The sequence below is a fragment of the Mobula birostris genome, chromosome 20 (assembly GCF_030028105.1).
Source record: "Mobula birostris isolate sMobBir1 chromosome 20, sMobBir1.hap1, whole genome shotgun sequence".
In the NCBI taxonomy this organism is placed as follows: domain Eukaryota; kingdom Metazoa; phylum Chordata; class Chondrichthyes; order Myliobatiformes; family Myliobatidae; genus Mobula; species Mobula birostris.
In genome coordinates, this window is record NC_092389.1 from 58,144,622 (window position 1) to 58,154,231 (window position 9,610).

Consider the following 9,610-nt stretch of genomic DNA (forward strand, 5'->3'; position numbering starts at 1 on the left):
AGTTTATACTCTCGAGGAGAATGGAAACAGTAGGTGATTCAATACACTTTCACAAGCTACAATGACATAATTTACTTCAATCTTCTGTGTCTCTCAAATGGCTCAATTGAATTGCATACATACAGTGGAAGCATATTTAATTGATAAGAAACCACTGAAGGTCCAGTCACCTTTTCGGACAAACTAATTCACACAAACAGTCCAAAAATTGCACTAGTTAATTATTTAATCTCAATCTGTCACCACGGGGATTGCACCTGCCTGACGTAATTGGTCTGTAAATAGTTTTACAACAGTTATTTTTAAATCTGCTGAAATATGTCCCTGTGGAGTCGATAAATGGTATTAAAAACCCCAGGCATTGTCTGCCTTAACATTTCATTCCGAGAGATCGCCTGAAGCACAGGGGGACAGATAAAATGCCTGCAATGTTGGAAAGGTATTGGAGTGTGGAGAAAATATTGTACGTGTTCATTGCCATCATTGGAGTTCCTGGTCAGTGAGCAGAGCAATTCATGTTTGGTATTTCTGTGTGTTAACCATATAAATCTGTTTATGATCATTTGACAAGCTTTTATCCTGATGATCATTGTCCAGCTAACCGTCAGAGGTATTGCTCCTGTCAGTTCAACACTCTGAATTGTCATATTTAACTCACGAGATCGACTCGAACGTTGTTCTTGCTTCAATGACAGCTTGTCCGGAGTTGTTCCGGTGTGGGGACAGGCAGCTCTGCCGCAAGCTGTGACTGGGATGGGTTTACATTGTGAAGTTCACTGTTTCTGAGTTATTGAACAGAGAGAAACCCGGGTCCTGTGTTTCATGTCTCACTGTGGAGTCTGTCACAGTCGGATCACACTGCCTAATTGGGTCTGGTCACCGGAACCAGTGTCCACGGATCTGCTGACGAAATTATCGAATTGAACTGCGCTGCAGAATTAATCCATTAACGGAGCCACTCAGTCTCAGGTTACTAAGTTGTTCCTGCTTTCCCTCTGAGACGCGTCGTAAATTGGGGCACCACTTCGTCCTGTCGAAAAGCCTTGGCCCAGAACCAGATTTTGTTCAGTTCCATTTATGCAGCCTGACCTCCCGAGTCCCTCCAGTATTTTGTATCTGTTGCTCCCCTCTGTCTCCCTTCTTGGCCGCATCAGATGCTAAGTTTCCAGAGACCTGGCCCGTCACGGTTAAATCAGTGAAACGGCCCCATCAGCGACTGGAGTCGGGATCAGCATCGATCGTTGTTGTTGATGCAGATCGATTTTATCGCCGACGACTATGCACACATTGTCTTATCTCCGCACTGAAGAAGGCAGGTCAGAGACGGTGTGACCCGTGTTTGATGTTAGATTAGCAGCCGTTCACAGACTCTCCTGATCTTTAGCTGAAACCCGATCCCTTGAGGAATGGGTTCAGTAATGCCTAGTGTCTGTTATTTTTTTCTCTCTCTCTCTCCCCCGTCCCCTTCCCCCATCCCCGTCACCCTCTCTCTCCCTCTCTCCCTGTCCCCTTCCCCCGTCCCGCTCTCCCACTCCTCTCCCTCTCCCACTCCCGCCTCCCCCTCTCCAGTGAATTTAGTGGCGATTGTGATCCTGTCCCGGGGAAAGTGCGGCCTCTCTACCTGCACCACTCGCTACCTGGTGGCCATGGCAGCGGCGGATCTACTGACCAATGTCACCGAGGTCATTTTGTCTCAAATCCATGAATACTACTTCCCGTTGAATTTTCTGGACATCACGCCTGTGTGCAGTGTTAGCGCTGTACTGAGGTTCACAGCCACAGACTGTTCTGTCTGGTTCACCGTCGCTTTCACCTTTGATCGGTTTGTCGCCATTTGCTGTCAGAAGCTGAAAACAAAATATTGCACCGGGAAAACTGCGGCTGTGGTTCTAACAACAACCGGCGTACTGTCCTGTCTGAAAAACATTCCCCGATATTTCACACGGGAACCCTGGGAGATCATTGACAATGTACCGTGGTTCTGTAATCTCATAGACAATTATTTAACTGACCCTGGGTGGGTAGTATATGACTGGCTCGATACAGTTTTAACTCCGTTCCTCCCTTTCGCTGGGATCTTGCTGCTCAACGCTCTGACAGTCAGACACATTTTAGTGGCCAGTCGGGTCCGTAAGGGGCTAAAGGGTCACAGCAAGGGGGAGAACGGCAGTGACCCGGAGATGGAGAGCAGGAGGAGGTCTGTGGTTTTACTTTTCACTCTCTCCGGCAACTTCATCCTCCTGTGGATGACAGTGGTTGTAAATTTCATATATTATCAGGTCTCAGGAAAAGGATTGGATTTCAATGATTCTGAATGGATCTTTATCTACGTCGGGGCTTTACTGAGGGATTTCAGTTGCTGCACGAACACATTTATTTACGCGGTGACTCAGTCGAAATTCAGGGAGCAGATAATCAGCGCGGTGAAATATCCGGTCACCTCGGTGATTCAGTTCATTAATAAATACGCGTCCTGAGCACAAGCCGGAGGCCGCAGCAATTTTTCCAGTCCGGATTCCGGCTCCTCACATTCACCGTCTGATCTCCCAGTTTTTATTCTGGGGCATACTGTCCCATTGACAGGAAGAACTGGGTCATTAGGATAGTGCGTTTCTCGGGAGGGGCAAAGCACCGTCCTGGACTCGGCAGATGTCAGTCAACGAACTACTCTGGAATGCCAGCCACCCATTTGTCTTTGCATATGTCCATCCATGCCCATTCCTGCCCACCAACCTCACAGACCGACTTTCCCACAAGACGGCTGAGTCTAGTCTGATGCTGGTTGGCTAATCCAATGTCAAACACACCAGTTTCCACCGTCCCGTTGAATGATCGTCTAACATGAATAAAGAGGGGGGCATTTGGATGAATGGCTTTTGACACTCCAATTTAATGGCGCATTCCCGCTTCTAACTGGACTGGAATGTGGTGTTCGGAATTGGGAAATAAAACTCTCACTGTTTTTTTTTTCCCTAATGAAAACTAAATTACCACCCCACCCCCGTCAAAATCCTATAGATTGTACGGAATAAAAACCTAATGCAGTGAATTAAATTAAACTCATTCCCACAATTTAAATATCGACGCCCAACGATTGTCATGCAATTTGCATTTGATTTCAATCTACCTGATCAGCTTCACCCTGAAATAGTCTGTGTGCAAATGTTCCATAATGAAAAAATCTACACGACCCAGTATGAAGTTATCCAACACGACATTTGGAAAAAACAACATTTTAATATGGCCAATTCAGGTGGTATCGGTATAATTGCTTCCCTTCTTGTTTGTAGCCACTTCTCCCATGAACCAAACACTGTTCGGTGTCTGTAAAGGTGTGCCACTAGATTTCCCAGAAGCCCTCAATTCTTAACCCTGTAAAACCCCGAAACAGGCTCTGATCTGCAAAGCGGATGGTCTTTATCCACAATTGAACTTTTAGCAGCTTTTGTAACTAAACAGTTAAACCTCTTATTCCGCTCAAAACCTCTGTGTGCAGGGACCCATCAGAATAAATCATATACACCAATACTTTGTGTATGAAATAATGTTTGACGAGTTTCCAACAGTAAATCTGATCTGCTGCTAGGCTAACAATTTTCCTCCACCTACTATACACCGAAAATGATGTCAACAAGTCCCGCTGTTTAAACTGATAAATGGTCGGTAAGTTGCTTCTTTATCGTTACTTTTAATTCGGCACAAAAAAAACCCGGTACACCCACAGTTCCAATTAAATTGTCTTTTGATCCCTCTGCAGCAACATATTATATCCCTCTGTTAACATATCATAATAATATTCCTTATATATTGTTGAACCAACAGACCCTCAGGCGTATCAGAATCTTTGGATTCATTAAAATATGACACCTAAAGTCTACCAGTCATAGGCAGAACAAGGTGGCATTTCATAGAACGTGACAATTGGGGCATATTGCATAATCCAGCAATCCCATCTTCCCAACGTGATAAGATCCCAGCCACCTAAACCTAAAAAGACTCTTTGTGTGATGTTCCCAACAGTCCTCTTCCACAACTTTAACAGGATGATCACTTCTCTGCACCCTCAAATTAATTCGATATGTCAGCAATACTGCAGTCTCCGAAATCCTGAGGGTAGTTGTCCCATTTCAACCAGTAAAGCCCAAACAGGGGACGGTAAGCAACATGATTTTAAATCCTGAGATTCTATCACATCCAAGCATCTTACAGTTGAAAATGATGCTGATCCATAAGCCACACAGCCATAATCAAGAATTTATCTAATTAAACAAATAAAATGGCGAACAAAGATTTTCGTGTACCACCCTGAAACACCCATATAAACACATGAGAATCCCAAATCAGTGTGCACCTCAATTCCGTTCGCACCTTAAACCCGTTGACATCCCACATGCCCATCAGATTATCCAGGAGGAAGAATTATTTCCAGCAGTTCCACCGTAATAATATAATGAGCAAAGTTCAAAGTTCAAACTGCATTTGTTATTAAAGTACCTATAAATGAAACAACCTGGACATTCATCACATTCCCAAATCGGCGTGCAATAGCAAATTTGCCAACACACCCAAATCTGTCACCATCCCCAACTCAATATGCACTCCGAAATCTCTGCACATCCTCAAATTCGCATGCAACCCCTAGGCAGTGTGCATCCCGTATTTACCGACACCCTGAAATCCGTCTGCACCCCTTATTCACCGACACAAACTAAAATCTACGCCAATCCGCAAATCAATGTGCAGCCTTACTTACATGTACAACCCCAAACCCTCTGATCATCCAACATGCACGTTAGATTTTCCCAGAGCAGGAATCATTTCAAACAATTCACCAAATAGCTGTCTCAATCTTAAACAGTTTAAAGTGCCTTCATTATTAATGTATCTATGTGGGTCTACATTTCTGTGTGTTTTTATGCGTCTTGCTGTGAGTCTTTAGACTTTTTGTGTGTCTCTGTGTGTTTGTGTCAGAGAGCAGGTAGCGGACAGCGCTCGGTCTTTGTCGATACAGAGTGGCCACTCGGCTCGTGTGGAGGAAACCCTTCAGGGCACCAGACGGGAGTGTGTACACTCGTTCGGGGAACTATATAGCATTGTGTTGTTTGTAAGAGATACAGCAATATCGTGGGCTGAATTCCGAAGAGCGCAGAGCTCGGACGGTCTCTACTCAATACATTTGAGGAGGTTGAACAGGGAATGAACGAGTGAACCTGTGAGGAGCGTTTGATGGCTCCGGGCCTGAATTCGCTGAGCTTAGAAAAATCACATTGAAATCTATCAAACATTGAATGCACACAGAACACAGTGGACAGATGGTAAGGCAGATCTGAATGTCTAGTTGTGTGTGTGTGTGTGTGTGTGTGTGTGTGTGTGTGTGTGTGTGTGTGTGTGTGTGTATGCTCTTCAACAACTTTAAAATCTCTGGCCCTGATCACCCCATTTTGCAATGGATGTCCAGTACCTTTATACCTCAAGAACACCTTAAAACACTTCGCTTCCTTCCCGACAACGGATCCAACCAGTTCCCCTTCATCTCCACTTTATCTGGAGTCAGGGAGTACCATAACAAAGAAACAAATCCTTTTTGACCATTTAGTCCCTACAGAATTGTTATTTTTCCGTGTTCTATAACTGTACCTGGACCATAGCCTTCAATACGATTCCCGTCCATGTACCTATCCAAACTACTCTCCAATGAAATCCATAACTTCCGCCGACGGCTTTTCCCAAACCGGCCCCACCCTCAGAGGGAAGGAATTCCCACTCTGGTCCCTCTTAAATATTTCATCTTTCTCCCTTAATCTGCGACCTGTACTTCCCGTCTCATTCAACTTGAGGAAAAATCCTGCCTGTTTTTACCCTGTCTATAACAATCATAATTGTGTATACTTCTGTGTAATCTCCCTTCATTTATCTACACACCAGTGAAGAAAGTCCTCACTTTTTCCAACATCTCGGGTCTTCCAATCCCAGCAAACGTATTCTATTTTTTTCTACACTTTCAATTTTATTGATATATTTCCTGCAGGCTAGTAACGAAGCTGCAGACAATACTCCGAATAATCTAATGTGCACATGCAGTTGTTAAAGGGTTCGCGGAGACGCGCGGATTAGGCGCGCACACGGGCTTGGGGTTGTGCAAGAATATGGGGGCACGTGCGGATTTGGGTATATTCGCAGACTTAAGGGGTGCACACGGAGTTTGGACTGTCGGTGGTTGTAGGGGGTGACAATTGTGAAGGCTGTTTGATCTATAGAAACATGATTAATAAATGTACATTGAAAGTTTTAATTTTGTTCTTCCTATTATTTAAGTATGAGCCAGCTGTTTCATGAACAGTTGAAAACGATTCTTGCTCCGGCATAATCTAATACGCATGTGGGGTGTAAGTGGATTTGGGTTTTCACACAGATTTGGAGTGTTATATGAATAAATGCACTTTACTTTTACAAATCTGTTCGTATTGTGTTTTTAAGTTGGAGGTTGCTACTCAAAATTTGCATACGAACTTTGGGCTGCGTTTATTTAATGGCGAGGCAGCCATTTTCTGAACTGTTTGACACGATTTGTACTCGAAGATAATCGTATGTGCGTTTGAATTCAATACGGGTTTGAAGTTACACCAAGATTTGCAAAGAATTTTCGGATGCATGGTTATATTTCTTCCCGAGACAAAAATTTTCTGAACGGTTTGAAATGATTGTTTCCTTGAAATAATCTGTTATGCCTGCGGGCGTGTCAGCCGGGTTGGGGTGCGCAGCAAATTGTGGAAAACGCAGTATTAGGGAAGTGACTGTGAATATGAGTGCGCGCACAGTTTTGGGGGTGAACATGATTTGGAGGTGCGCACTGATTTAGGGCTGTGTTCTCGCACATGAGGGTACGCACTGATTTGGGGACTGAGCAGCTTTAGAGGTTTGTTGTAAAATTCAGGAGTGAACACGGCTTCATGTGGATTTGCAGATGCACGCAGAAGTCGTTGTGTTGCAAGGAACGCAGAACACAGGCCCGGAGATTAAGTTAGGAAGTAGTCGAGTGTGTGAGCGTTAACGGCAAACAGGAGTGCAAGAAAGCAGAATTATCTTGACACGGAGCGTAGAAAGGAAAGCGGCAGGCGAAACCTTTCTTAGCACGGAGAGACGGAATTACACGGGTAAACCTCGGTGCTGAAGTCAAACTTAGAATACTCATCTTGACACGGAGAGACTGAGTTTCACAGGTCACCTTCGGAACTGAATTGGAACTTGGAAAACTTACCTTGACGTGGAGAGACTAAATTTCACAGATAAATCTCGGTACTGGAGCAAACTTAGAACACGCAATCCGAAGCGGCCGGGAAACGTTGATTACCACACTGGCAAAACCAACGATCTGGCAACTACTGGGTGCAAAGCTGGGGTTCTTTTGCTGTATGTCCTGATGAAAGCCAGGTGTGTCGCCATCAAAGTGTGTTAGGAGACAATAGTGAATTAACTGTCGAGACCGTGACAGTACCCACACTCCCCACGCCCCCCCTCCCCGACATCAGCGGGAGCCTACCGGCGAACCACCAGGCTTGTCCGGATTGCCTCGATGGAAATCTCGGACGAGGGAAAGGTCCAGGGTGAAGGAGCGGGGAATCCAAGTGCGCTCCTCAGGACCGTATCCCTCCCAATCGACCAGGTCAAACAGACCCCTGCCTCTGCGCCGCAGACCCAGTGGACGGTGTAAGCCAGGCGAGTGGGGGAGGTTCAGCAGGGGGGCACAAAGGGCTGACAGACAAAGGGTTGACCACCGAGGGGTTGATGATGCTCACAATTTGGAATGATCCGAGGTAACGAGGGGCGAGATTCTTGAGTTCATTATTGAAGGGGATGTATTTTGAAGGGAGCCAAACCTTCTGACCAGGCCGATAGTTAGGCGCAGGAATTCGATGGCGATCGGCAATCCTCCGGTTGCGGTCAGCTGAACGGAGCAGGGCCGCTCGTGCATCCTTCCAGACCTTGCGGCACTGGCGGAGATGGGCCTGAACTGAAGACACATCAATATCGTCTGCATGCACAGGAAACAGAGGGGCTGATAACAGAGGGAGCATTCGAAGGGAGACATTTCGCAGGTGCTGTTGACCAGGGAGTTGTTGGCGTACTCCACCCAAGTGAGATGGGTGCTCCAGGATGACGGGTTGTTGGCGGATATGCAGCGCAGTGCTGCTTCCAAATCGTGGTTTGCTCACTCCGTTTGACCGTTAGTCTCTGGATGGAAACCGGAAGACAGACTTACCGAGGGTCCAAGGCCTTAACAGAAGGACCTCCAGACTTGAGAGATGAATTGGGCACCCCGGTCAGAAACAATGTCAGGGGGATTTCCATGAAGGCGGAAGACGTGTTGAACAAGGAGGTCGGGTGTTTCGCGGGCTGTAGGGAGTTTGGGAAGGGCTGTAAAGTGCACGGCTTTGGAGAAACGGTCCACCACGGTGAGTAAGGCAGTGTTACCATGTGAAGGGGGTAGCCCAGTGAAGAAATCCAAAAGCAATGTGGGACCAAGGGCGGCCGGGGACAGGTAGGGGACGAAGTAACCCAGCAGGTGGTCGATGGGAGGCTTTTCCGCGGGCACACACAGAACAGGCAGAGACGAAGGAGCGAGTGTCAGCATCCATGGAGCGCCACCAGAAATGTCGCTTCAGAAGGGACAGAGTTCGATTGATTCCGGGATGGCAGGCGAAACGGGAAATATGCCCCCACTGGAGAACCTGAGACCGAACAGAGTCAGGCAAGAATAGGCGATTGGGGGGTCCATAGGCTGGGTCAGGTTGCGTCCGTTGGGCCTCTTTGACTATGGATTCGATCTCCCAGGAGAGGGCAGCCACAACACAGGATGGTTGAAGGATGGTATCGAGTTTGGGAAGGCCCTCCTCGAAGACCTATTGACGAGAGAGAGCATCTGGCTTCACGTTCCTGGAGCCAGGACGATCGGTGAGGGTGAATTTGAAACGGCCAAACAATAATGCCCAACAGGCTTGGCAGTATTTAAGGCGTTTAGCGTTCTGGATATACGCCAGGTGCTTGTGGTCCGTCCAGACGATGAATGGATGTTCAGCTCCCTCCAGCCAGTGACTCCGCTCCTCCAAGGCGAGTTTGACGACCAGCAACTACCGGTTCGCAACGTCGTGGTTACTTTCGGCGGGGGATAGTCGGTGAGAGAAAAAGGCGCAGGGATGGAGCTTTTGGTCTGGGACGGAGCATTGGGAGAGGACCGCTCCCACCCCATAGTCGGAGCCGTCAACTTCCACAATGAATTGGCGAGAGAGGTCGGGCTAGACCAGGATGGGAGCGGAGGTGAAACGCCTCTTCAGCTCCGAGAAGGTGGAGTCGGCTTCGGGGGTCCAGTGAGAAGGGGTCGCAGGAGAGATGAGTTGAGTAAGGGGCCGCAGCCACCCGGCTGTAATCCCTGATGAGGCGACGGTAGAAGTTGGCGAACCCCAGAAATCGCTGGCGTTGTTTAAGCGTCGTGGGTTTTGGCCACTCCGCCACCGCCCGGATCTCTTCGGGATCCGCCCTCACTTGCCCGCTCTCAATGATGTACCCCAGAAAACTGACAAAACGGGCATGGAACTCGCACTTCTCTGCCTCA

General features: G+C 47.2%; 1 protein-coding gene across 1 annotated transcript; it reads left to right on the forward strand.

Annotated features, from left to right (window-relative positions):
- Positions 1-419: 419 nt before the first annotated feature.
- On the forward strand, positions 420-2,477 carry LOC140185321 (probable G-protein coupled receptor 139). The gene is made up of 2 exons (XM_072238714.1): positions 420-495; positions 1,570-2,477. The coding sequence occupies exons 1-2, from the start codon at positions 420-422 to the stop codon at positions 2,475-2,477; spliced, it is 984 nt and encodes a 327-aa protein (XP_072094815.1).
- Positions 2,478-9,610: the final 7,133 nt, after the last annotated feature.